Genomic DNA, 25,221 nt, shown 5'->3' with positions numbered 1-25,221 from the left:
ATAGGCCTTTATGGTAATGACAGCATTATTTTATTTAATAATTAGTAACTATATATGATAATGTAGGTATTTAGTAAATTTAAGTTGATAATTGTGCTTTTTATGGTATTTTCTATTTTTAGTAATTTTTTCAGATTTTTTGAAAATTTTTATATGCTATAATGCATGTATCACCCGATATTCATCCGATATGTCGCGACGGATGTGGAACAACCGAGTCCGCGACGCGACCGAGATCCGCGACGGCGAACCCTGATAGGAAGGGAAAGGGAGGGAAAGAGTATGATTGTTTCGTTGAATTATGCTTTTTACCCAAAAGTGAACAGAAATGGAGGAGAATTAAATTAAATTAATTGAAATAATTTAAAAGTTTTAAAAGGATCATTTTTTCCTTCTTAAATTTCGAACATCGCTCGCCGACTATTACGTTAGTTTTGACAAGTTCCACGAGGTAGATTTCATATTTTAATGTCTAAAGTATCTAAAATTTAAAGACAAAAATAGATGATTTTTATACTTTAGATTAAAAGTTTCCAAAAATAAAATTCAAAGACCTGTCGTCTAAAGGTCTAGAGTAAAAAATTAAAATTTGAACAGGAAAATAACATGGAAGTCGAACCGCAATCGTTCACTCGGTTGCGTGCAACGTGCTTGTGTCCAATCAGTCATCACCTATGCTGTGCGAACCTATAGGCGCGCGCCACACAACATACCGCCGCTACCTACATGTGTAATCAATAGGCATAATAATCGATTGTCCACAATATTTAGCCTGGTGAAGAGCTTACCATCCCATATTACCATTAGGACTGAGGATGGCGGGGGCCTAACGGGACGGGCCGGGAGGAACCCCCCCCCCCCCGGGCGGGGGCTTGTAAACGGGGCGGGGGAGTGGGCCACCTACTTTAAAAAATATATATGTATATAATATATAATTTAATTAGTTACAAATTTATGATAGTGTTTGGATTGTTCATTATTTCACCTTATTTATGCCATATTTAGATATATTGATTTGTTTGTATCATCAACACATTTTTCAATCATTCTTTTATCTCACATACATCATATCAAAAAATGCTACAGTATTTTTTCACAAAATTATCTCACATAATTTACAATCTAAACACACTATATATATTAATATATGTAATATAATTGATATAATTGATATTATCAATTATACTAATAATTATATATGTATACCAATATAAATTATTAATTAGTTATACTAAATTTATTAATACATTTATACTAAATCCCTAATTATACTTAATACAATAACATTTTTTTCTCACAAAAAAAGCACAAGCACAATAATGAATTAGTGATTGTATTTGTACCAAAAGTGAAAACTTGACTAATTTAGTTGTATTTATTTCATCATGTTGGATTGTATTCAAATAGCTTTTGTTTGATTTTTTTATAAGATTCAATTGTAAAATTACAATGAATAATAATTTGGTGATGTGTTAATATTTCAGTATTTGATTATTTGTTAAAATTTAACTATAATAAAATTATATAACAAATTTTTACTGACCCCGCAGGTGAAGCGGGACGGGGCGGGGGAACCCGTTGCCATCCTTAATTAGGACTAACCCCGCTCCGTTGCCATCCTTAATTATGACTAAATATGTGGTACTGCAATAAGTTAGATCGATGTACAATTTACCAACCAAATTGTTGCTGGTCAATCACCAGAAAAAATCTACCTGAAGAACTTCTCTTATGACTGACAATAAATTGCAGCGAATAAAGAGGACTTGTCGTAGCCGCGTGAGTTCTAATCAGATCTGATATATGATGCAGAGCATCTGTTTGGAAGGTGGAGGTTTTTTATTTGAGTTTTCTTTTTACACGTTTTTTAAATAATTTTAACTATACTAATTTTAAAAACCTTGTCAAAATTTTTTAAATATACTCATCAAATACTCAAACACATACAAAAAAATAAGTTTCCTTTATTTCCTTTGCTTCCTCTCCACACCTCCCTCTACCACCGTTTCCACCATCTGCTGCTCTAAGTTGCTACCTCCACCGGCGTCGACACCAACGCTAGCGATTTTTTATTTTTCCTTTCTTACTTTCTTCCCTCTCTCTTCCCTCTACAGTAAATTAGAGGGATGGAGGAAGAAGAAAGGAAAAAAGAAAAGAAAAAGAAAAAATGTTTTTCTCAACTCTCAAATACACAAAAATTTTTTTACTGATTCTACAATAATTTACAATAAAATTTTATACAAACACATAAAAAACACACCTTCTAAAGAGACCCATTATTATTCTTGACGCATTCATTTTCGGATGAGATTAATTTGTGCCTACCAAGTAGTGCTGGTGTAGATACTTGGAGCATTTTTATCCCGGAGTCAGCACCACATCCAAAATTTTTGCATTTTTGGCGGGTATCCCATAACAGAAAATTTTACAATATTTTGTACTTGTGATTTCTACTTTAACTTAGCGGACGTTAAGAACCACAGATTGGTCAGGCCAGATTGTAAGAATGATATTGTCTGAGTTTTTGTTACTTTTGCTTTATTGATGTGAAAGTTTCCTAAACCTTCACCAGAGGTAAGTTACTACTTTCTAGGGAATTGATTCCACTTTGATCATAGCACTGAGAAAATGGCTTGTTTATTCGCTAGCCTCCACTTGGGTTGGTTGGGTATATATTATGGTGTTCTTGTGAATTAATCAGGCATTCATCGTCAAAAGTCAGGTGCTGCATTATTATTGTTGATCGATCACTCACTCTCTTCCCGTGTCAGTTATCAGCTATCTATATATTTATCTAAAGAGCCATGGCTAGAGTGGTTGGGATGAACAAGAAATTACAACTTAGGTCAGAGCTTATATACAGTAGTAGGATATGTCTTTGAAGCAGTCGGAAAATACATATATATATGTATTTAACTCGTTTAACTCATTACAAACTAGAAACGACTCGAAAGAAACCTATATACAGCTCTCCAATGTTCTTTTCTTTCTCTAAAAGAAAAGAACAAAATTGGTTTCCTCCCATTTATATCAGTAGTTGTTAGTGTGCGTTGATTTTGATTTTCACATGCTTCCTGGCATATTGTTTCAGTTACATGCAGCAAGCAGCAGGATTGGCGACCAGCAGCTGGGCAACGTACGAGAGACAGCCAGAATGGCAGAACCTACGAAGCAACAAACACAGAGAATGTGTTGGACTTGGAGCTAGACAGATGATGAAGAAGCCGGAGAAGCCGTCTTGGTGGGTGCCGCATCCTCGTAGCGGGATATACTATCCTCAAGGCCACGAAAGGGTAATGGAGGACGTTCCAAACGGCGCAGCTTCTTTTGGTGACGCTACTTATTGGCTGAGGAACGTAGATGGAGTTGACAAACCAGAATCCGACATGTACTGTTAACTAGTACGTATATAACTATGTAATCATACCATCATCATCGTCCTCGTGCTAATATACACACATACATACATATATGTATGTATATATGCATGCATGTATGTATGACGACTGATGTAGCTAGGTACTAGTATGTAGTAGACCTGGAACTCTTCAGTTGTAACCTTCAAGTGCATGATCGAATAAGCTGGCTTAACTTGCGTGGTAAAAAAAATAAGCTGGCTTAGGTTGTGTTTGGATTGCATTTTCCGTCATTTTTCATGGAAAAATTACTGTAGCGATTTGATATATGTGAGGGAAAAAGGTGATAGGGAAATGTGATCACGGAAAACGATAATATTTTCCGACGAAAACCTTCAATCCAAGCAAGGCTTTAGATTGCTGCGTGTCTCTCATTGTTTGGGTGTGTGTGGGCTTATTCCGTTTCGGAAAAAAGAAGAATAGGCTGGCTAATATAGCTTATAAAAATTTTAAGAATTATAATATTATCTCACTCTTGCCTCCACTGAATTTTGGTAGTCTATCTTCTAGCCTCGCAATTGGCCATCAGAATTGTTGAAATTTTTACAGTTGTCCTTTCTATTTCCACAATGATGAACTTTAAACTAAAATATATTACATGATGTTATTTTTTTCCTTTCTACTAAATGTAATTTGCTTTTTTTTTGGGTAAGAAAATGGTATTTATTAATATTTAACTTTTTTTTACATGTCCATTTTATGTGAATTACAAGTCCACAAAATATTCATTTGACAGTTTGATTGTGTACAAATTATTTGCCAAATGTATATGTTAATTAAAATATAAATATTTGACAAAAAAAATAAAAAAATAAATATTGTACTCTTATGCATAATTTTATACCATTGGATGAGTCCAAAAAATGAATCTTTAGTTGCATGTTTACTACAATAAATATTTAGTTATTCCTGAAATCTATAAACAAAATCTTGTAAGTCTAGGCTAATATTGCACCTCCGAGCGTTTGCAAATTGGCTCTGTTTGGATTGCACTTTTTTTTTTCAAAAAAATTTTATATTTTACATGAACATATTTTTTAATTATTTTTTTATCAAATCATTATAATATCTTTTTTTTTTTACAAAAATTCTGCGTACGTCATGCTTATTGCAAATTCTTGGATGTGACATCTGTTTATGGAATGGCATCATTGACCAGACACATGCCGTGCTATAGCCTATATGTGAGTGGTACGGAGAATAGAAACCCGTACGGCTTACAAATGACAGACACAAAACCTGCTACTGTGCCTGCCTTTTTTCTACAGTTAGGTATATATATCATAGTACTATATGGTGAACTTATTTAATCATGCTTGGAAGTTGGAAGAGGAGTGAGAGGATCAAGACGGGTAATCACTATAAATGGTTGACGTCGTTTATAATGTGAATGTGAATGTGAAATTCCTACTAAACTTCATCAAAATTTAGGCAACGTGAATTGAACCACGGGAATATGTATGTGGATTTAATTTTTCCATAATAAGGCCCGATATATTGCAGGAGCGAGAGGTCATGATCATGGCCAAGGCAAGATGTACTTTGCTTTAAGAAATTTGTTTCTTAAACTATACCTGGCTGCTATGGAGCGTGGTACGAATGAATATTGAATGGTAGTTTTTTGTTTCCTTTTGCTATACATTTGATTTTCACTTGGTAAGTGAAGCAAACTCGTAAAATGTTGTACTAACACTAAGTATTAAAGAGGACTTCGGTGAATATTTTAGTATTTTTGGGACAAAAAATCTCACCATCAGTTATTCTAAAAGAAAGGAAAGGAAAGATAAAAACCAAAAAAAAAAAAAAAAAGGAACCGATAAGAGAAAATGAAAAGAAAGAGACTAAATGGCACTTTTGACCCTCAAGATACAAAAGTAGATGTGTCAAAATGGGTGATTATAACATATTTGAATGGATTATAATTGAGCAATGAGTATAATTGGATAAAACCATTTATACTCATTTAATAAATATGTCAAAATGAGTCAATCCATTTATACTTATTCAATAAATGGATATGAGTATACCCAATTATCCACTTATGATTCACTTGAAATTCTACTCTTTTTAAAAAAAAAATAAAAAATTTGCATGTTGTTTTACAATAAATAATTACATTTTATTATCATTAGATTGGTAGGAAATTCAAACTTTTTTGCTTAACACCTACTAAAATTTGAGTTTAAATATATAATTATTTTAAAATGAGTATAAATGGATAAACGGAATCAGCCCACCCATTACCCGTTCATTAAATGGGTTTAATTAGATATTCATTTAAATTCATTCAAAATCTATTGCATACTCAGTTCCACTTATTAATGAGCACATTTGATAAACATAAATTGTGATTAACATAATTAAATTGTGCTTAACACCTCTATATAAAAAGGTATAAAAGAAGGCGATGATAAATGGAGTTGCAATAGTAAAGTGAAAGAAGGTATAAGTACAGGGGTTATTATATTTGTTAGATTAAGGCTTATTTAACCTTTTTTTTCTGTCACCGGCTTATTCTAATGTTACATACAATCGATATGATGATTGGAGACAATTGTATCGACTCCATCAGCGGATGCAAACAACATGGCATGGAAACACCAGTATCGAGTGATCCTATAAAGAAAAGGGTACCACGTGATCCCAGAGTTGTCTCCAAGACTATGAGGTCTCACAGTTTGTTTGGGAGCTTGGATATGATATGAAAAGAAGAAAAAGGGAGAGAAATCTGAACTTTTCCTTTGCTTGCGAGTTTCTTTGATAGAAAAGAGTGGAAAGGCCTGGAATTGGACAGATTTACAACTGTAGCTTCAAAAGTCTCTTCCCCCCCTCCCCCCAAATATACGACCTGATTTGGATGAAATTTTAAATTCAAATTCGAATTATGTGTCATGCATTTAATGGTGAAAAATATATACATTGTCAATGCATAGAAGATTAATCCAAAATTTTAATAATATTCGTATCCAAGTCATCACATTCTTTTTATAACTCTCAAATAATGTTAAAATATCTTATCTTCTTTTTTAACCCTTTATTTTCTCTCATGACTTGAGATTTCTTTTATTTTCTTTTCTATCCTTAACCCCAAACTAGCCATTATGGAATTACCAAGGTAGCCAACGCAAGGAAGATTATCCAGTGGATCTCACAACATTTTCACTTAGGATTATCGGTAGGGGTGGCAATTTCTGACATGGTCTGAAAACACGATACAAAACTAACACGAAATTAATGGATTTTGGTTGAGATTTTGCAGGTTTAGGTCAGAATCGGGATTGAACCCGATGAACCCGAAAAGAAACGGGTCGAATTCGGGTCTACCCGTGGGTGACCCGATAACCCATTTATGAATTAAAAATAATTTAATAAACATAACAATTATTTTATCTAACTAAACTAGGTTATTCTTTTTTTTCAAAGGCATTAATCACTTAATCCTAAATGAATTTATTTAACTTGTGTGAAGTTGAAATTATTATATTTGGACAAATAATGTATTATATTATTTTTTACTTTTATACTGTTTTAATTTATTTTATATTTGGTTTGGGATAAAACACTTTTACAGTGTTTAATTTATTTTAGATTTGGTTTGGGATTATTTATTTAAACTTTTATTACTTGATTATGTAATTAGTTTTGTGCGAAATTAGTTTTATTAGAAATTACAGTGGTAAATTAATAAATTAAAATTAAGTTTCGGGTCATTTCGGGTCGACCCACTAACCCGTAAATCCGAAATTTTCGGGTTCGAGTTAGGTATCCTAACCAGTTTCGGGTTGACGGGTCAGGTTCGGGTCAACGGATTTCTTGTTATACCCGAGTCTGAACCCGACCCCCCAACCTGGTTTGGACCTGATTGCCCCCCCTAATTCTCGGTATTAGTTGAGTAGTGAATCTTCTCAACGGACTACATATTGGACAAAGGCTTTTATTGATATATTTGCACAGAGGCCCATATTGATTTGTCGCAAGCCCAAGCTAGGAATAGGATAAATGACATGATGTTTCAGTTAACGGACTTGTTATTGAACAAAAGTTTTTCCTCTGGACTGTTAGACGGAAATCCACAGTGATTTCTCTCGAGACCAAACTAGCATTAAACAGATCCAATTGCTTGTTGTATCCAGAAGAGGTTGGGATTTAAGAAACGCGGAGGAATTAGGAGGATTAGAATCCAGAATTTTAGTTGTTGGTGCCTTTTAGTTATTAAGTATTGTTGATGTCGTTTTTGCAAGAAAAATTCTAGAACTTTCCGTTGGGAAACTGTACGCCGGCTCCGGCTCTCTTCTGTTGCTCTCTTCCCGACTTTTTCCCGGGTATTGTATCAATCATCTCGCTTCACCACTCCTCCCAAAATTTCCCCCAATCAGATTCAAACTTCTTTCATCGTTTCCTCATCTGAAAAACCACTTTTCTTTATCCGCATCTCAGCTTGAATTGTACAAAAGCTAATTGGAGTAACATAAAGTTTCTAGGTTTCGGTTTAATTATTGCTCCGGCTGGTGGAAATTGATTGAATTGCATTTGCATGACGAGCGCGTCGGAGCTGTTTCACGCCAGGAGGTCTCGCTTTGGTCGAAGCAGCAGCAGCCTCCTCGACCTTGGAGACGGAGGAGGAGAGGAGCCGCCGCTTGATTCCTCCTCCTCCTCCTCCCATCTTCACCGAATTCCTCACCCTAATAGTCGTCGCCACCGCGATCACGTCAATCACCATCACGGTACCACTCCTACTACTAGTGTTAATTCACGACGTCATCATCATAATCGCCTCGATATTGAAGGATGTGATCCTCTCCCTCGGCGCCCTCCTCACCCTAGACATCACCTACCTCATCGCCACCTTCTTCCTGTATGAGATACCTTAACTTTTACTTTATTATTTCTTATAAATTATACATGATGTGTCTGTGTGGTGTAGTTTATGTTTATAATTGATCGAATTGATGCTAAAAAACTGGATAAATGTCGAACAAATTGGTGGATATCCTTTTGTATCAAGGACGTGTTTTTATGTAACTTTCTTTCTTTTTTTTTTTCTTCCGAGTTAAAAATTTTTACTTTTGCTTTTAGTTAATTAGGTAGACTACTAATTTATCGAGGGAGAAATTTGTTTGATTTTAGCATGAGCAAGTGGTATGGTGGTCCACTTGCTTTTGGCCGGTGTAATCATACTTACTTGATGTCTGTTGTAACTTGTAATATTTAATGGTCTCAGTTTAGTGGCACACCATGAGAGGTTTCTGTGCCTTGTGGTGGGGGCAAGCTTGACCCATTACCTCAACTAATGTGAGGAATCCTCCTCTTTGTTGTTCGATATTGACGTTCAAAGCACCTGCAAATTTGAATTCCACATCGAAGCAGTTCTAATATAACCTTCTACACTGTGGGACCGCAATTGAACACAATAAATTTGCTAGCTACTTGATTCCAACTTGCTCAACTTAAGTATGCTGTTTGAGCAGCGGTCATTCTCTAACAGTTGACGAAACCTTTCAATGTGGATTTGATAGCACCTGGCAATAGGAGTGTGATTATCCTCAGAGTTTGAATGTACAACTTTATGAAACACCACTTTCTTTATTATTTTGGCAGGTTTCAATCTGAAGTTTCTGTCTAATGGGGATTTTGCTTGCCTGTGTACTTACTCCGCACTTAATTAATCTGCCGAAAAATATGAGGTACAAATGAATGAGGCAGCTGTAACTGTGTGTAATCTCTAGACACGTAATTGCATTATTCAGGTGGTTTGTGTGCTTTTTTTCCTTGACTTTCAACTTATTAAGAGGAGGGTGACCCTGTATTCTTTTGTTTAAGGGCATTGCCAGTCTTTGACATCCCATTCCCCAACACCAATAAAATCTTTTTGCTGGCTGGAAAGTTTTATGCTTAAGTTCTTTCTGTGCATAGGATCATGAATCAGGTTGGCTGGACCAAGGTAGCAGTCCTTCTGCCTTACGAGAGGTTAACAATTCTGAATCTGTGGACGCCTTAAGGGGTGGGCTGAGGTCTGCTGGTAATGATAGGCTTCCGGGAACTGTGCTTCTTGCAAGAGAGAGGCTTCTGCAGAGGCTGAGAGGAGTCTCTTTATCTGCAAATAGGTTATTTCTCCCACTTTTGATCCGCAAAGCTTTTTGAGTTTGCAACTTTTGTTTTTCTAGGAGCTCTTTTTTATTGTGGTGGTAATTTCATTTATGAGTTTATGCAGGGCCTTTATGAAAAATGGTCACAGGTTCTCAGTTTTGATATACGCACCTAGGGCCTAAGCATTCCAATTTTTCTTTTGACTTGTGAAAATTTTTCCTTGGATTTGAATTAATAAACCAGCAATTAGACAAGAATAGACAATATATTTTGATATGCAGTAGTAGAATTTATCATTTGTGTGTATAGACTAACTTAATGGGTGCTCCAGTTTCCATCTTCTTAATCCTCATCCTCCTTCTCAAGTCCCATTTTGTTCATGTGATTCTGTTTGCTTGGGGATTCCTAGTTTCTTTTATATGATGTCTAGTTGGAAAGGATAACAGTAGATTGGCAATAAATGCAATTCCACCCTATATGAATTCTCTTGGATGCTAGAGGATTACATGAAACTGTCAGGGTGACAACACTGTTTTGGAACAGATGCAAATTTAAAGCATTCAGAATAGAATGTTTTCATGCAGAAAGTTCACTTAAAAGATCTTGACGACATTGATCTGTGGTATGGTTTTGGGGAGCAATTTAGCACACCTCAAGCATTTGCTTCATCAGGATAGGCTACTTCCCATTTTGTTTGGCCTCTTCTGGAATTTTCTGAATGAAGAAGACCTTCCTTTTGGCCTTTTCTAGTCTCCAGATTAAGTATCTTACTGTAAAACTTTTAAAGAACTTTGGCCGTATTGTTCCTAAGCAATCTGCTTTTGTTTTTTATTTTTTGAACTTTTTACTTTATTTCCGTTGCTTTAATGTCCACTGACAAATCATGTAGTAGTTTAGTTGGAAATCTTACAGCTGTGCTGTGTAAAGGGAAGAGGCAGATTTGGTAGAATGACAGAATCTGCCTATTTGTTTCTGTGAACTTATTTTGCAGATCAAGTGCCTTTTGTGCTGTCTCATATGCTTTAACAGCGAAACGTGTGGAAAGAAAAATTTTGTTTTGTAGACACTGCTTTATATGTTTCTTTTTGCATGTAGTGAAAGATATTCTGACATTCAGATTACTTGGACTTTTGCTGTCTTACCTGTAGGCAAAGGCACCGGCCTTCATCAAGCATTCATCACAATGACTTTGCTGTCGAGGATGATTTTAGGCTTGCTGATGTTGGGGACTGGGATAATGGAATTTCCAGAGAGTGGCTAGCTGAATCAGTTTCCTTCACTGACATCCTTTCCACAGAAAAGTCCGAGAGACCTCCAGGACTCACTCAAGAGGCTCTAGACAGTTTGAAAGTTGAGATATTCAGTAAATCTGATAACAGTGATGGAGAGGTAACGGCAAGGCGATTAGAGGATTGTAGCATATGTCTTGAGAGCTTCCTGGAGGGAGATAAGCTGATATTTTTAACTTGTGGGCATAGGTTCCACTTCTGCTGCTTGGATCCCTGGGTGCGGATCTGTGGGGACTGCCCTAATTGTCGAAAAGCTGTTGTAATTACTGGTCGTAGAGCCAAAGAATGAGTGTAATCTGTTGCCTATTAACTTGATCTCATACCATGGTTAAGTTTTGGATGACGGGATAGGTCAGAGCCGTTGCTTCATCTTGGAAGTGACTAAATGGAATCCGGTGTTCCAGGATGCTAACTAATCAGTCCTTACTATCTTCCCATTTGCCAGTAATGTCAGCTGGAGATTTTTGTTTGTGCCTGTGAGCTGCCATTATGCCTCCTGTGTATCAAGTCTCCCTTCCTTTCACCAAGTCTTTCGTCTTCCATGTGTCTATGCCATTACTTGGTGAGTTAACCTGGTTTCAATTGTCCAAGTATATCGAAAGAATTAAAACTGGGAGCGTATTATATGCGAATCTTAATTACTTGTAATATCCACGTTGAAATTTATCTTTTTGCAATTATAAGAATGAAGCACTTATCTGGTTTGCTGCAGTTTTCTCCTAGGTCGCTGTTATGTAAACACCGTTAAAATATGATGCACCTCAGGCTCTTCCCTGGAAAAAAGATTGCAAAGCCGTCGGAAGGATGCATGAATTCTAGTATAACGACATGCTAGCCGGTAACAATTTGCATGTAGGGGGCCGATTAAATGTTACATGATCAACATATAAAGTCCATATTTAGGTCACAGCTACATTACCACTCAAAAAGCGCCCATCGATGTCCAAAATCCAAATGAAATTCCCTCGTACATCGGCCATCTCCGTATTAGCAGACAAAAAAGAAGGAAAAGTTGGTTCAAGTCCTGTTCAATCTTTTGGGTAATCTGGCTTCTGCTTTTGTTTTCGTTTTCGTTTTGTTTAGGCCCTTTAGGGTGTGTTTGAAATGAGGCAACTCAACAGGAGCGGGTAAAAGATGAATTGAATTTAATGCCATGTAACGAATTGAGGAACTCGTCTTAACTGCCGGTAAGCTCACCCAGAAAAGGTAGGAAGGAAATGAGAAAAATTAGGCAAATAAAGTGCTGGTACAGCGAGCCGTAGCCCAAAAGACAAGTAAGCTAACGCAGTGTGATCACCGCCTTACTCCATATTATTCCCTGGACTTTGCAGCTTCCTGCCCAAGAAATCCTCCCCCTATAAATAGATTCCATTGCTCCTGCTCGAGTTGTGAAGCCAGTATGGCTCCTCCAACCATTCTTCTTGGCCCACCATTTATTCATAACCTGTCTGTTCAAGATGAAAGGCCCCTTTCCCCAATTGATCAAAAGCCAACATCCCCAAGAAACCCTTGCATGGACTTGTTTTTCTGTGACCTCTCGCTCCAAAACCTCCCCATTCTACTAGAGAGTGCTTGGAGGCACAACCCCCTGACGACCCTTAAAATCATATTCAACTTCGGAAACTCTAACAAACTAGCCTTTTTGCCTGCAATTTTGTGGCTTCACCAGCATCATCACCTAACTCTTGCATGCAATATTAGCATATTTTCGAGTTTAGAGCTTTTAGACTATACGCTTGAGATCTTATGCAGAATTCTGGACCCCTCTAAGGGTTCGGGAACAATGGCAGATATCAAGAATTCAGATAAGATTCCATGCACAATACTGAAGACACAGAGAGATATCAGCAGGGCTCGATTAGCACTGGAGAAGTACGTACATGATGCGCAATATCGTTTCTTGCACAATCAAATTTCAAATTTGTTCGCTGATCTTCTTAGGGATGATCTCCAGTTTTTGGCCTCGGGAAGAATTGACGAGATTAGTATGGCTTCCAAATTATGTCCCTCTCTTGATTCTGTTTGTGATAAATCGACCCTGATATGTGAGGGAATTGCAAGAAAGCTATTTCCGCCTGAATCTGATGAGGAGTATAAGGAGATTGACGAAACCCACTATGCTTATAGAGTCCGAAATCGTTTCCGTAAACAAGTCCTTGTTCCTCTCCGCAAAGCCCTCGGAGCTGGAGCAGACCGAGTAACAGTGCCAACAACAAAGAAAGATTTAGGTAAAAAGCTGTTCATGCTTTATCAAAAGGACAAAAGGCTTTTGACTGGAGACAGTGAAGAAAGATTAACAATTTTGCCTGATATATACACTAAGGGTAGAAGCAAGGTTGGTCCTCGTCATATTGTCGCCTGCTTGAATGATGAAAGCGTTCAATATGACACCGTAGAGATTCGATGGCGCAATATAGTTGAAGCTTGTGCCAAGAAACAAGAATGGAGAAACTGTTTGGCCATTTACAATGTGTCAGGAGGCACTAGAAATGCAGCAATGGATTTTGCTCTCGGTATGGGGTTGCTGATCTCAGAAATCAGTGACGAGCCTTGGAAGGGAAAAGTGCTCACATTCGGCACTGACCCCGTATTTTGCAGGATTGAAGGAAGTGATCTGAGATCAAAGATTGAGTTCATGAGAAAATTGAGGCAATGTGAAAATATGGGTTTTCCAAGGTTTTCGATCAAGTTCTAGAAGCTGCAGTTGCTGGAAATATGAGTTTGGATAGGATGGTGAAGAAGATATGTGTTTTCACTGATGTGGACTTTGAGAAGGCTGCAAATAATTTTTGGGCAACGTGGGCAAGCTTACGTAAGTATCAGAGTCGAGGGTATGAGAAATTGCCGGAGATTGTGTTTTGGGATGTTAAAGAATGCGTTAGTGTCCCACAGGTAAAGAAGTTTAATGGTTTGGTTATTGTTAAGGGATTTTCTGATAGTTGGGCAAATGCATGGCTGAGAAAAGGTGAGTTCGCAACGCCGGAGGAGATGTTGAGGATGGTTCCAACACCAGAGGAACTGATGAGATCCGCCCTTCACAGAAAAGAACTCCAAAATTTGATTGTGTTCGATTGACTTAATGGCTTTTATTTTTGGCATTTCGCTTTGGGCTACTAAGATCATCTCTAATGGTTTGTAAATGTTTATCAAGTCAATCTGAAATACTGAAATAATACCTGAAGATTACAAAGTTTTACTTTATATGTTTCTTCCTTCTTGTCATCAAATTGACCTTCTATATAGCAAATAAAATCTGAAATCAAATTAAAGAGGTTGGCGTGTGGTATATATGAATGAGGACCATTCCGTTGATCTCCTGAAGTTGCAATTGGGGCAGTCAGAGTCAGGATGGCCTCTGGCATAGCTGGTCAGGTTGAGTGGCAGAACCCCCTGATGCCTGACCTAAATCAAACTTTTTGTCTTATGTATGACAAATGAGGAAAGTATAAGATTATAACTCGGGAAAAAGATCACAAGATCCAAAGCAAAACACTTCTAAAATCACATGTTAAAAGTCACTAATGGGACATCGTGAAATTGACGAACCACAATTGAGCATGGTCTTCACTTGGATCAGAGAGTCTAATTCGCGATTAACCAAGAACATTCTTATCCTGTTTTTCTGATAATGTGACACATAAAGAAAGAACTATGCAAAAGCAACTTCACATCGAGAGCTTCAGAGAAGAAAACTTCCTTGATTGACGCTCAAGTGATGAATTTAAGCGAGTATTCTTCTTGGTACATTTACAAGACACAGAAGTTGACAGTAAACAGAAGCTGACAGCATACAGCAGTTAACTTGTTTGATGCAGCAATCCGCACGGGTACAATGCTAATGTAATGCAGGCTACTGACACAGACAAATGAGTCACATCCACCCATTGATCGACCAAACAATAAGAGCCATTGCATTGGTGGCGTTTTTAAGATTGGTAAAGCTGACACTAAAACCAGGCCACCGGTTGTGTAGGCAGAAAAAAGATTGGGGCACAAACGGTTGTTAGCTGATACTAAAACAAGGTCGACCGTTAACCTGCAGTGATTTGATTTGATGACTGTCCCTACCCTACTTCTGCATAAAGTGCAATGCATGTAACCAAAATCTAATCAAGTTTTGCAGCAATCCCACTTACTGTAACGCAATGTTGTTAGTGCCCCCAACAATATATAATTGTGTTCCTCCTGCTGCCATTGCCATTGTAGCTGTAGCAGCTGAGACAGTCGAAATCTTCAATGCCAAGTGTTCGTGCTGATTTTTGTTACACCAACACCAAGTACAGTATTGCATAGCCTGTCGGCCACGGGGTGTGATCCTCCCCAATAGTTGACATCTCAACTCTTTTGGACAGACGCTGGTAAACAATTTTTGGTGGTGATATATAAGTGAGGAACCATTTTTCAGCAAGTCATTGACTGAATTGCTCTGTGAAAATGTAGATGTCAACTTTCATTAAAAGCTGTTTTCCCCTATTTTTACTGGGTTCTTCTAGTAATATTATAGGTAGTGTAACTTTAACATACATATATAAAATTTCCTTTCCCTCTTCACTCCTTAAATCTCATACTTTTCCTATTAAAAGAATTAAAGGAAAACCCCTTTAATTGTTACTTCTATCATCACAATTCTAGATATTCGTTTTTTGTGTTAAAAGAAATTAAAGAAAAACTTCATTAATTGTTATTTCCATCATCACAATTTAGATATCCGTGAAGTGTCTAAATATTCGTGAGTAAAACATGATACGACAGATACAAACGCTCAACCTCTTGATTTTACATATTCTTATATTCATGTTTATCATATAAATATGTTGTGATTTTCAATCGTTTTTTTTTTTTTGTAAATGAACTCTACACTTAAAATATATGAATAAGGAAATATGACAACGACACATGTATATAGAAAAACAAGTGATAAAAAGGTGGCAGCGCATGTCAAGTACTAATTTTCCTGGATGGAATTGTGGGGATGGTCGCACTCGTATGACTCATATTATTGTTAGGTTGATAATACGGACCTCCTTGCACCAAAAATGTTGAAATTCGTTACAGCGGGCGGTGCCGCTGATGGTGGGATGCTGTTAATCATATAAGCTATATTTTCAGAATTCTTGCGGCAGACCAATCGACTGCGACTGGCCAGGAACAGGACAGATGAACTGTCGATTGCAAATTGCCCAGATATGAAAAGTTCGAGCACAGATCACTCGAGTCGAGTCATCCGAGAAAGGCTATACTAGTATTATATTATTAAGGGCAAGGGATATTTGGCGCCTTCCACATTTCTCAACCGCCCGCTCACCTGACCTAACTACTACTACCATTGATTAAACTTTCAAAGCTGCCCCCCCCAATCGGAATATTACCAAGCAGAACAGCTTATGCACTGCCCTGCCCTACAATCAAGGTTCTTCTATTCAGAGAATTTATTAATTGGACATCAGGAAAGGGAATCAATTTTTTTTTTGTTTTTTCTAAATTCCTATATATTTTGTTGGGAGTTGGAATACAGTCAACCTCCATGAAGTGACATGGTGTCTATATGTTGGTTAATGTTGAACCATAAATGACACGACACCGGGGTACTCCCTATTGTCAAAGTACAATGGGCGACTGCTTTGGCAGCATTATCTCAATCTGTCACCACTCACCAACAAAATTCACCTCTATAATTTATTTATTTTAGAAATAGAAATTTGTTTTCCTTCCATAACCACTCAAGCCAAAAAAAAAATTTTTAAAAAAAATAAAAAGGAAAGAGTGTAGTATAATCAGTAATGGGCGCTGTTTTGAAATACAACCATGACTGAGAAAATCGGCAGACATGATGGAAAATTTGAATTGACTTTTTATGTTCTGACCCCAGCAACGAACTCCTGGTTGGTTGGAAGTTGGAGCCCAACTATGCAATTTCCAGTGACTAATTGCTTAAAATCAATCATGTCTAACAGCCACCTTAGTGGCATTACGTCTATCTGGCATGCTTGACGGCTAGACAAAGGCGAAGAACGCTGGTAATACCACCGATTTGCCTACCGAATACAATTGGAGACTTAGCAGTAATTCTTTTTATTTTCTCAAGTTGGAGGGTTAATAGTAAATACTAATGAATAAATACATATTATGCTTAATGATGATGGGTAAAAACTTGTGTAGCTTCGATCTATGGATCCTCCCGAAGACTGAGCGAACCACAATTGACCCCGTCTATATTGAAGAGTTATAATATTTAGACAAATTAGTCTCTTTCTGCTTCTCCTCCGCTTCTTTGTACTTTTCCGCCTCCCATCTAACTTCTCTACGAAGATATCCAAAATTCCAAACTCTCGGGGTCATTTGTTTTCCTTTAATTTATAGTTTTATTTAAAGAAATGAGATAGATTTTAGGTTTTTTTAATTTGGATTTGTTTTAATTTAGTCGCAATAAATGGGTGTGTTTGGATAATTCAATTTTATCAAATAATAGTAGTATATTTTGCTTGCTTGCATCATATATGTACCCAAAGTCTCCAACAACTCCAAGCACTAAGGTTTTTCTAATTATTTAAAAAAAAAATTTTTCTTTAATAGCGCATACTGAATTTTAGGTCTGGGTGCCAAAAAAAAAAAAACAAAATTTTAGGTCTGGACCAATAAAAGGGTATCGTACTCAACAGAATTTGAAAATTCTAAAGCACCTTTAAGATGGTTGAGACCCGGGCCAGTTGTAGTCTTTATTAAGGAACTTGAAAAAGCCCAAAGAAGACCGAAATCAAAGAATGGAATGGACTATAATTTGAATGAAGTGTAGAGTGGAGAAAAAGGCATTCGTATCGGCAATAAAAGTAGAAAAACGCGTCCGCTTCAGCGTGTCTTTCACTATTCTTCCTTTCCTACGCGGTCTGCTCCCGGTTTTGTTCGCTTCCACCTCCTCCTCCTCCTGATATAGGATAGGAGGACGACTAGTACTAGTATTCATCTTTCTTGCCAAAAACCCCACCTCAAACGTAAGGACTAGAATTTGATAGATGATGTTGCGATCGTGCTATAGGCCGTTGGAGAGGTGTTTAGGGAGGAGGAGTGGCGGCGGCGGCGGCGGAGGCGGAGGAGGAGATGAGCTGCTGTGGCACATGGACTTAAAGCCCCACGCCTCCGGTGACTTCTCCATCGCCGTTGTCCAGGCTAATTCTAGTCTCGAGGACCAGAGTCAAGTTTACACTTCCCCCTCCGCCACTTACGTCGGCGTCTACGACGGTCACGGTGGCCCTGAAGCTTCTCGCTTCGTTAACCGCCACCTCTTCCCTTATTTACACAGTATGTTGCATTTTGTTCTTCTCAATTTTTTTTCATTTCTTCATCTTCTTTCCCCTTTCTTTTTTGGAGTTGCTAATGCATGCTTTCTCCGTGTCTATGTCTGTGTCTGTTTGGTAACTTTGTAAGATTTTTCATTATTGGGTTTTTTTTCTCCCTGCCAAAGCATAAAAGTGAAAATAGAATTTTAGAAGGGGTGGGGTGGGAACTGGCAAGGAAGAAGCTGGAAGGGTGGGGTGAATGGTGACGGGGAGAGTCTATCGATCATTCGAATACGAGGAACAAGCGACCCTTGTCAAATTCTGTGAATGAACCCTGATTGATGGTGGCGGCTTGCCTTGAAATTAAAATAATCTTTTGATGGTTTGTGGAATATGTTCCTTGTAGACTCGCTCCCTCCGGCTGTGTTATACTATTCAATTACGTGATTTGTGGGAAACTCTTTTTGTAGAATTTGCCAGTGAGCAAGGGGGTTTATCAGCGGATGTGATAAAGAAGGCATTTAGTGCTACAGAAGAGGATTTTACCCAATTAGTGAAGCGATCCTTGGCGGTTACGCCACAGATTGCTTCGGTTGGCTCATGCTGTCTTGTTGGCGCTATTTCTAATGACCAGCTGTATGTAGCAAATTTAGGGGACTCCAGAGCTGTTTTGGGCCGAAGAGGTTTTGATGGTGAAAGTAGTTCAGTGGTAGCTGAGCGGTTAACAACAGATCATAATGTTTCGTGCGAGAAGGTGAGGAGGGAGGTTGAAGCACAACATCCTGGTGATTCTCCCATAGTGATCTATTGTCGCGGAGTCTGGAGAATTAAGGGCATAATTCAGGTAATTTGCATTCCTTTGACTTGCTTAATAAGTGAATTCAACTTTGCTTCTCGTTCTTCCTGCTTTTGTATACTTATCTTATCAAACTTTCGTAATTAAGTGGGAAGTTTTATTAGATTTGAGAGGTTATTTTTATGTATCCTAGGGGCTTTTTTGTGGCCAATAAGGGAAATTAGCTTAGTCCTTTTCATGTCTTATAAGAGAAATGATTTATCTTTGACCTCGAAACTTTGAAATTGGTTTCTGTTTCTGTACCAAACCATCTCTTTTAAATTTTATAGAATGTGCGATGAAAGAAATTTTGTTATGGACAGGATGGCAATGGCTTTCTTCTCTACGATCTACTACTTTTGGTGTTTTAGTGTCTAATTTCTTTTTTCTAAGCGTAATTGTTTACGGTCTTGTCAAAAAATGGTGAAATGTGGCAAATGATTCTGCTTTCTTGGAATAGAGCTTTATTCAGTCTTTGATATTTGGATTGCTGATGCAGAATAATCTCCAAAGGGATAAAGCTTCCTTCCAAAAGCATTGAAGCTGGAAATAGTGCCTATATATAGACACACACACACACACACACACACATTGTTGCTTGGTGGATCTTGATATCATTTGAGTTATTGTATATTATTCATCTTGGTTGTTTATCTACCACATTCCTCTTCATATTCTTTCTTGGGAGAAAAGGGCGTCTCTTGCCTACATTAGGGATCAGGGAAGCAGTAAAGGTCTCGTTATAATTTTTATGGTATTTCTTATCTTTTCCTCTTGCCTTTTGCCTATAAAAAGGAAAGCATCAGAAACCATGGTCTAGCCTGTTCTAAGGGTCATTGCCTTCCCCATTCTTCCAGGAATCACATGCTCTGCCCCTTGCCACCGTCTCATGCAGCTGAAGCATGCATGTCTTCCACGCATGAGATGTTCCATGAAGTATCACAAGGGTTGTGATTCCAGTGAATATATAGTGGTCTTCCTTTATATCTTGGCCATATCAGAAGATGAGGGCCATAAATTCCCATGATGTTCATGAAGCTAGTAAGATATATTTTATTTTTCTTGATGTAGCATAGAAGAGGTATGCTAGATCCAATGCCAATGACTGGGGTCAATGTCTGCTTTTTTTTTTTAAGTCATTTTGTTCTTGTTTCAAATTTTCATTGACTTCAATGTAATTGCTGATACAAAAACATATGTCCTGTGCATCTCAGGTGTCAAGATCTATTGGTGACGTCTATCTGAAGAAACCTGAGTTCAACAGAGATCCAATTTTCCAGCAATTTGGAAATCCTGTTCCGCTAAGGAGACCGGTATTAACAGCAGAACCTTCAATAATCTGTAAAAAGATCCAGCCGCAAGATCTGTTCTTGATATTTGCGTCTGATGGCCTTTGGGAGCACCTAACTGATGAGGCTGCTGTGGAGATTGTATTCAAGAATCCAAGAGCAGTAAGTTAATTTGTCTGTAGTGTTGATGCACTGATTGTTTGTGAGGTTATTTCAGAACATGACTAATCCATTCAAGCTTAGTTTGTCTTTCCTTCCGGCTACGCTTAGATCACCGAGATATATCGATGATTTGATTGCATGATCTAGAATAATTTCAGGACAGATAAATGGAGTAGTTTGGATGGAACATTGATATGTTTCGGAATGTTTTTTTGGTGTAGGTAAAACTGAGTTTTGTTTCCTTGTATTGGTGAAATACTTGCAGGGAATAGCTAAAAGGTTAGTTGGAGCTGCCCTGCGGGAGGCTGCAAAGAAGAGAGAGATGAGGTACAAGGACATGACACAGATAGAAAAGGGAATTCGGCGGCATTTCCATGATGATATCACGGTGGTCGTAATTTATCTTGATCACCAGAAAAGCAAATTGTCTCCTACTAAAAGGCAAGGCACTGTTGGCTGCATAAGCGCTCCAGTGGACATCTTCTCCTCTAACTCGGATGAAGAAATGGATGACGCATACGGCAGGAGTTTCTTGAGCAAGGACAATCAGATAAGGGCGGTATACTAATAACATACTGCTACATCTGAAGTCTGAACTGAAAAAATGTAATTTGTAGGTATACAGGAAGACGCAGTTCGCCGTTGTAGATATGAGACTGAAGAGTGGTGTAGCGGCTTAGCATTTTCTTAACTTCAGATCCGGATTGGATACAATCATTTTTTTGTTCTTTCTTCCGTGCCGTGAGTTGGTTTTGGAGACAAATAAGAGTTGGTTTTGGAGACAAATAATGGATTGCATTACAGAAAATAATTATTATATGTTACTACGTCGATTGTTTTTTTGTTTGGGGGTTCTTGGTACATACTAACCTTTTTTGTTGCCAATATAATTGAACAAGTTCTACCCTGTCGCAATGATCTCATAGTAAAAAAAAAAAAAAAATGTATTACAAAACGAAGGTGAGCACCGGAGATGCAGAACGTGCGACCGAATCATGTTTAAGAAATCTTTCTTGCGAAACCAATAGAATAATGTCTTTGCCACAAGAAGTTGGGAGAAAATTAGAATCTAAAGTAAGAAGTTGGGAGTACTAAATTAATTCCGAAATCATTTTGCCACAAGAGCTGCCACCACTCAAAAGGGGGAAGATATGTTTTTTTTTTTTAAAAAAAAAATGAAAATTAACCCAAATAAAGAAAGAAATTTAGAGAGAGAGAGAGAGAGAGAGAGGGAGAGGAAAATGGAAAAAGAAAGAGAAATGGAGTGCTGGGCCACTGCGCCTTAACTATAGGACTAGACATTGCGTTCTGGCCCTTGGCGGGACGTTTGTCTGAGATAGAGATAGTGGGGAGGACTAGACATTCCGAGAATGAACACAAGCAGTTTGGTTGCAGAAGCAGCGTGGAAGGAAATTGAGTCAAGGGGTTCAGGTTCACTGCTTCCTTCTCATTCCAATTCTTCATTTATGTCTTCTAATGCTTCTTCATCTTTTCTTCTTTTATAAATTGATTTCTGGACTGCATATTGTTTAACAATAGATGTTTATACATGTGATTGTGAATCTGGGCAGTCACGGATGATCAGCTCTCAACGTGAGTGAGTCAACGAGTGTTTCTTTTTCTCAATTTTGTCTGTTAATATTGGTTGATGGATGTGAGCCTTTCTGTCTGTAGACTGCATTTTTTGTTCGGCAAGAATCTGGAGAAAGCGACGAGGATAGTCGATCAGAGAGGAGTCAAGAGAATCTCTGGTGAACCCAGCGGCCGCTCTATTTTTCAGGTTCGTTCCTGTTTATTCATTTAATCAAGAATAAATGTACCTTTTTTTTTTTTTCATTTTTCATGACCCTTAATTTCGTTTCTTGATCAGGTTCTGGGAGAATCGCGGAGGAAAGAAGAATACTTGTGCTTCCCGGAACACTATTGTGCTTGTTATTCATTCTTCTATGACGTTGTTAACAGGGGAGAACAGCTTTGTGTGAGTTCCTGTTTCTTTTCTACTACTAGAATATGAACCATTTTCATTTTGGTCCCTTTTTTTTTTTCTATTTATTGACTACATAAGTTTACTAGTATTCGTTCGTTAATAAATATTTATGCTTAATTTGATACTACGAGTTAAAAGAGCATCTAGTCTGTCCCTTTTTTGCTGTTTCTCAGTGTAAGCATCAGTTAGCTGCAAGACTAGCTGCTTCCCTCGGAGCATGCATTGACGTTAAAATTCCTGATGAGGAGCTGGCTCTACTCCTCTCTAAACTCTGAACCTCTCTTTTGAAGCACAACCTTTTGTGATTTCAACCCCGGAAGGAAGAGATTGAATCAAATTTTAATCTTTAGCATGCGGTGATCTTGTTTGAGAAAGTCTCCCTTTCCATCTATGCTGCTTTGTATATATGTACAAGTGTTTGTCCACACGCTTAACAAAGCTATTTCCTGGGTAAGGTCAATAGTTGTGGTGGCTTTCCAAATTATTGAACCCCCACTACTATTGATGTTGATGCACTCTAGAATATTTGGACAGCTTGTCCGTTGCAAGAGGCAATCAAATTGGTTGTCACTGCACTGCTGAGTATGGCATTTGCGTAGATATGGGGTGTTACTCTCCAATGCAAGAGGAATCTTCTGCATTAGGATCATTCGTTCAGGATGTTATCCTGCTTGAGAACACACAGGGTAATGGGAGTGAAAGTTACATCCATGGCCTTCTTTCCCTTCGTACATTGCATATCATCATCAGTGTAAGATTTGGGGGTTCAAAGTGCCATTCTAGTTCTGCTGTCTTCTCCTACTCTTTGTTTAACTTTATACCAGACTTGGATATTTTAGCCTCTGTTCTGCTTCTAGCACTTACCATTATTGATACGTCTCTCTATAATTGTCTCAAAAAGTCAAGGCCATATTGTGGAGCAGATTCATCAGGGCATGCAATTAGAGTAAAAGCAGGGTAACAAAGAAAGAAGATACGAATTGCGGAAACTGATCACATTGCAACTAAAACCTCGTGGCCAGATATAATATCTTTCATCATTACTCACCTTTCTAAACAGCAAGCTACTGGAGAAGAAACATATCTAAGAACACATCAAACATCACAAAACTCAAAAACAAAAGGCCAAACTATGGAACGATCTTGTAAGCCTTCACCTTGTCAATCCATGAAATGAAGGCATTTTTGGAGTTCCTGAATCCCAAAAACCCATGCTCCTTGCTCTTGTTCATGGCATCCAACAAACATGGATATTGCAGAACAACATCGGCAAACCACCAAACCCCAACCTCCTCCAATTTAGTGGGCACCAACCCTTTTTCCCTAACAATCTCGTCCCAGACAGGTCCTTTATCCTTCATCATCTCCTTCAAGCTCAACGGTCCCCCCTCATATTCCCCACATTCCGCTCCAAACTGCTCAGCCAACACCTTCCAGAAGTGCTTCCACTTGAACACATCTCCATTGCTCACGTTAAACGCCTCATTCTTTGCGTAGGGATCAACCGCGGCCCATATATGATGCTCAGCAATCAAATCTGCATCCGAGCAATCAGAGTACCCGTCCCAGGCTTCTCTGCACCCTGGGAACTTGAGCGGCGCGCCTTCGTGCTTGCATATAGCTGCATAAACACAAAGGGTTCCAACAATGTTCATCAAACTATAAGGTGAGAATCCGAAAATATTTCCAGGTCGGTGAACGGACCATGTTAATCCCTCCTTCTTCTGCACCTCCTCAAACAATATATCCTCGAGAGTGTAGTAAAAATTGTGGACGTCGAGGCGGGGCAAGTCCTCGTGGAAAGGAGGATCATGGCCTACTTTTCCAAACAACTCAAACGGACCAAGATAATGTTTCCTCCCAGTCTGCAAGCAAATATGCCGCAAATTTGGGGAACTGGGGATAACAGCGCTGAGTAAATTCCTGAACATGTTGCCATTGACCTGGCAGTTGTCGAGTTCGGTGGATCGGTTGGCCCAGGTGACGTAGAAGAGGTGAGTGATATCGTCGAGGTGGGAGAGCTTGGATTGGGTGTCCTGGGGGTCAGAGATGTCGCATTGGATGTAGTGAATGGGATGATCAGCGTTCCAGGAGGGTCTGGGGCGGCGAGCCAAGCCGTAGACCTTCCAGGGGCCTCCAGGGGTGTCGGCGAGGGGGAGGATCTCGGCGAGGCTATTGCCCACGATGCCGGTGACCCCAACTATTAGAGCCACGCTCTGATACTGGGGCGGTGCATCATCTTCATCGAATTTTTTCTGTTCGAATTTGGAAAAGATACATCAATCAATAACCGAATCACAAAAAATAAAGAACAAAGAATAAAGATCGTGGGGGGATATTAATTAGCCTTATCTAATGGATGGAGGTAGCAATAGGAAAATGCGGAGACAGAGACTAATTAGAAGGAGAAATGAAGAAGGAAGTTGCCTTAGCAGCGCCAATAGCTCCAGCCCACCACCAGCTCATTTTTGGATTGGCGGAATGCAAATGAAATGAAATGGAGTTTTGTTGTGTGGGGAGTATTTATGTCTGTATAGAGTCTGTATAGGCGATGGAAGGAAGGAAGGGAGGGAGTCTTTTGTTTCTGATGGCAAGGGCGAAGACGTGTAGAAGCGGACGATGCTGAGTGACAAAAGCGGTGAAGTCAGGAGTCCGGCGCTGATAAATCAATCGAATGCCCCATTTCTTTAGGCGTAAATGTGTAATGAATGATGATGACGATGATGATGATTATAGTCTTTTTTTTTTTTTTTGTGGGCTGGAATGGATGTTGTTAATCTTTTTAGTATCAGAAACCTCTCGAGGTTTCTTTTAATATCACTTGACACCCTTGAAATTGTAAAAATATCACTTATCATCCCTAATAATTGTAAAGAGACTAT

General features: G+C 38.4%; 5 protein-coding genes and 1 long non-coding RNA gene across 10 annotated transcripts; 5 read left to right on the top strand and 1 right to left on the bottom strand.

Annotated features, from left to right (window-relative positions):
• The first annotated feature begins 2,701 nt into the window (after nt 1-2,701).
• Nucleotides 2,702-3,872, top strand: LOC113731068 (uncharacterized). Its single transcript, XR_011841139.1, has 2 exons — nt 2,702-2,845; nt 3,092-3,872. It is a non-coding gene; the product is annotated as an uncharacterized lncRNA (long non-coding RNA).
• A 3,591-nt stretch (nt 3,873-7,463) lies between these two features.
• On the top strand, nt 7,464-11,496 carry LOC113731503 (probable E3 ubiquitin-protein ligase RHY1A). Of its 3 annotated transcripts, none has more exons than XM_072079510.1 (4): nt 7,464-7,738; nt 7,898-8,271; nt 9,330-9,520; nt 10,652-11,496. In XM_072079510.1, exons 2-4 carry the CDS (start codon nt 7,951-7,953, stop codon nt 11,079-11,081), a joined length of 942 nt encoding a protein of 313 aa, XP_071935611.1. In that variant the 5' UTR covers nt 7,464-7,738; nt 7,898-7,950; the 3' UTR covers nt 11,082-11,496. The 3 variants fall into 3 exon arrangements, with proteins under 3 accessions (XP_071935611.1, XP_071935610.1, XP_027112608.1); XM_072079509.1 differs by having other exon boundaries at nt 7,891-8,271; XM_027256807.2 differs by having other exon boundaries at nt 7,464-8,271.
• A 695-nt stretch (nt 11,497-12,191) lies between these two features.
• Nucleotides 12,192-13,487, top strand: LOC113728681 (uncharacterized). Its single transcript, XM_027253052.1, has one exon. The coding sequence runs from the start codon at nt 12,192-12,194 to the stop codon at nt 13,485-13,487; it is 1,296 nt and encodes a 431-aa protein (XP_027108853.1).
• Nucleotides 13,488-17,532: 4,045 nt separating this feature from the next.
• On the top strand, nt 17,533-21,198 carry LOC113731500 (probable protein phosphatase 2C 63). Its single transcript, XM_027256801.2, has 4 exons — nt 17,533-18,088; nt 18,537-18,910; nt 20,116-20,352; nt 20,618-21,198. The coding sequence occupies exons 1-4, from the start codon at nt 17,803-17,805 to the stop codon at nt 20,918-20,920; spliced, it is 1,200 nt and encodes a 399-aa protein (XP_027112602.1). The 5' UTR covers nt 17,533-17,802; the 3' UTR covers nt 20,921-21,198.
• Nucleotides 21,199-21,334: 136 nt separating this feature from the next.
• On the top strand, nt 21,335-23,182 carry LOC113731502 (uncharacterized). Of its 3 annotated transcripts, none has more exons than XM_027256805.2 (5): nt 21,335-21,783; nt 21,924-21,945; nt 22,027-22,132; nt 22,223-22,330; nt 22,513-23,182. In XM_027256805.2, the coding sequence occupies exons 1-5, from the start codon at nt 21,723-21,725 to the stop codon at nt 22,612-22,614; spliced, it is 399 nt and encodes a 132-aa protein (XP_027112606.1). In that variant the 5' UTR covers nt 21,335-21,722; the 3' UTR covers nt 22,615-23,182. The 3 variants fall into 3 exon arrangements, with proteins under 3 accessions (XP_027112606.1, XP_027112607.1, XP_027112605.1); XM_027256806.2 differs by having other exon boundaries at nt 21,924-21,949; XM_027256804.2 differs by having other exon boundaries at nt 21,892-21,949.
• A 137-nt stretch (nt 23,183-23,319) lies between these two features.
• On the bottom strand, nt 23,320-25,028 carry LOC113731501 (3-oxo-Delta(4,5)-steroid 5-beta-reductase-like). The gene is made up of 2 exons (XM_027256803.2): nt 24,767-25,028; nt 23,320-24,594 (listed from the first exon to the last, which is right to left on the bottom strand). Exons 1-2 carry the CDS (start codon nt 24,803-24,805, stop codon nt 23,470-23,472), a joined length of 1,164 nt encoding a protein of 387 aa, XP_027112604.2. The 5' UTR covers nt 24,806-25,028; the 3' UTR covers nt 23,320-23,469.
• Between the last annotated feature and the right edge of the window lie 193 nt (nt 25,029-25,221).

This window comes from Coffea arabica, chromosome 2e (genome assembly GCF_036785885.1).
Source record: "Coffea arabica cultivar ET-39 chromosome 2e, Coffea Arabica ET-39 HiFi, whole genome shotgun sequence".
NCBI lineage: Eukaryota > Viridiplantae > Streptophyta > Magnoliopsida > Gentianales > Rubiaceae > Coffea > Coffea arabica.
The sequence above is the reverse complement of the archived record's forward strand: the minus strand, read 5'-3'. Positions and strand labels throughout refer to the sequence as shown.

What these genes read in the sequence shown, in the direction of transcription:
- LOC113728681 (XM_027253052.1), top strand. Translation starts at nt 12,192, where the DNA reads ATGGCTCCTCCAACCATTCTTCTTGGCCCACCATTTATTCATAACCTG.
- LOC113731501 (XM_027256803.2), bottom strand. Translation starts at nt 24,805, where the DNA reads ATGAGCTGGTGGTGGGCTGGAGCTATTGGCGCTGCTAAG. An exon ending in GAGCTATTGGCGCTGCTAAG is followed by an intron (nt 24,595 to 24,766) that starts GCAACTTCCTTC and finishes AAATTCGAACAG; the next exon opens with AAAAAATTCGATGAAGATGA.
- LOC113731503 (XM_072079510.1), top strand. Translation starts at nt 7,951, where the DNA reads ATGACGAGCGCGTCGGAGCTGTTTCACGCCAGGAGGTCTCGCTTTGGT. An exon ending in CTCATCGCCACCTTCTTCCT is followed by an intron (nt 8,272 to 9,329) that starts GTATGAGATACC and finishes TTCTGTGCATAG; the next exon opens with GATCATGAATCAGGTTGGCT. An exon ending in GTCTCTTTATCTGCAAATAG is followed by an intron (nt 9,521 to 10,651) that starts GTTATTTCTCCC and finishes TCTTACCTGTAG; the next exon opens with GCAAAGGCACCGGCCTTCAT.
- LOC113731502 (XM_027256804.2), top strand. Translation starts at nt 21,723, where the DNA reads ATGAACACAAGCAGTTTGGTTGCAGAAGCAGCGTGGAAGGAAATTGAG. An exon ending in GCGGCCGCTCTATTTTTCAG is followed by an intron (nt 22,133 to 22,222) that starts GTTCGTTCCTGT and finishes TTTCTTGATCAG; the next exon opens with GTTCTGGGAGAATCGCGGAG. An exon ending in ACAGGGGAGAACAGCTTTGT is followed by an intron (nt 22,331 to 22,512) that starts GTGAGTTCCTGT and finishes GCTGTTTCTCAG; the next exon opens with TGTAAGCATCAGTTAGCTGC.
- LOC113731500 (XM_027256801.2), top strand. Translation starts at nt 17,803, where the DNA reads ATGATGTTGCGATCGTGCTATAGGCCGTTGGAGAGGTGTTTAGGGAGG. An exon ending in CCTCTTCCCTTATTTACACA is followed by an intron (nt 18,089 to 18,536) that starts GTATGTTGCATT and finishes CTCTTTTTGTAG; the next exon opens with AATTTGCCAGTGAGCAAGGG. An exon ending in TATTCAAGAATCCAAGAGCA is followed by an intron (nt 20,353 to 20,617) that starts GTAAGTTAATTT and finishes AAATACTTGCAG; the next exon opens with GGAATAGCTAAAAGGTTAGT.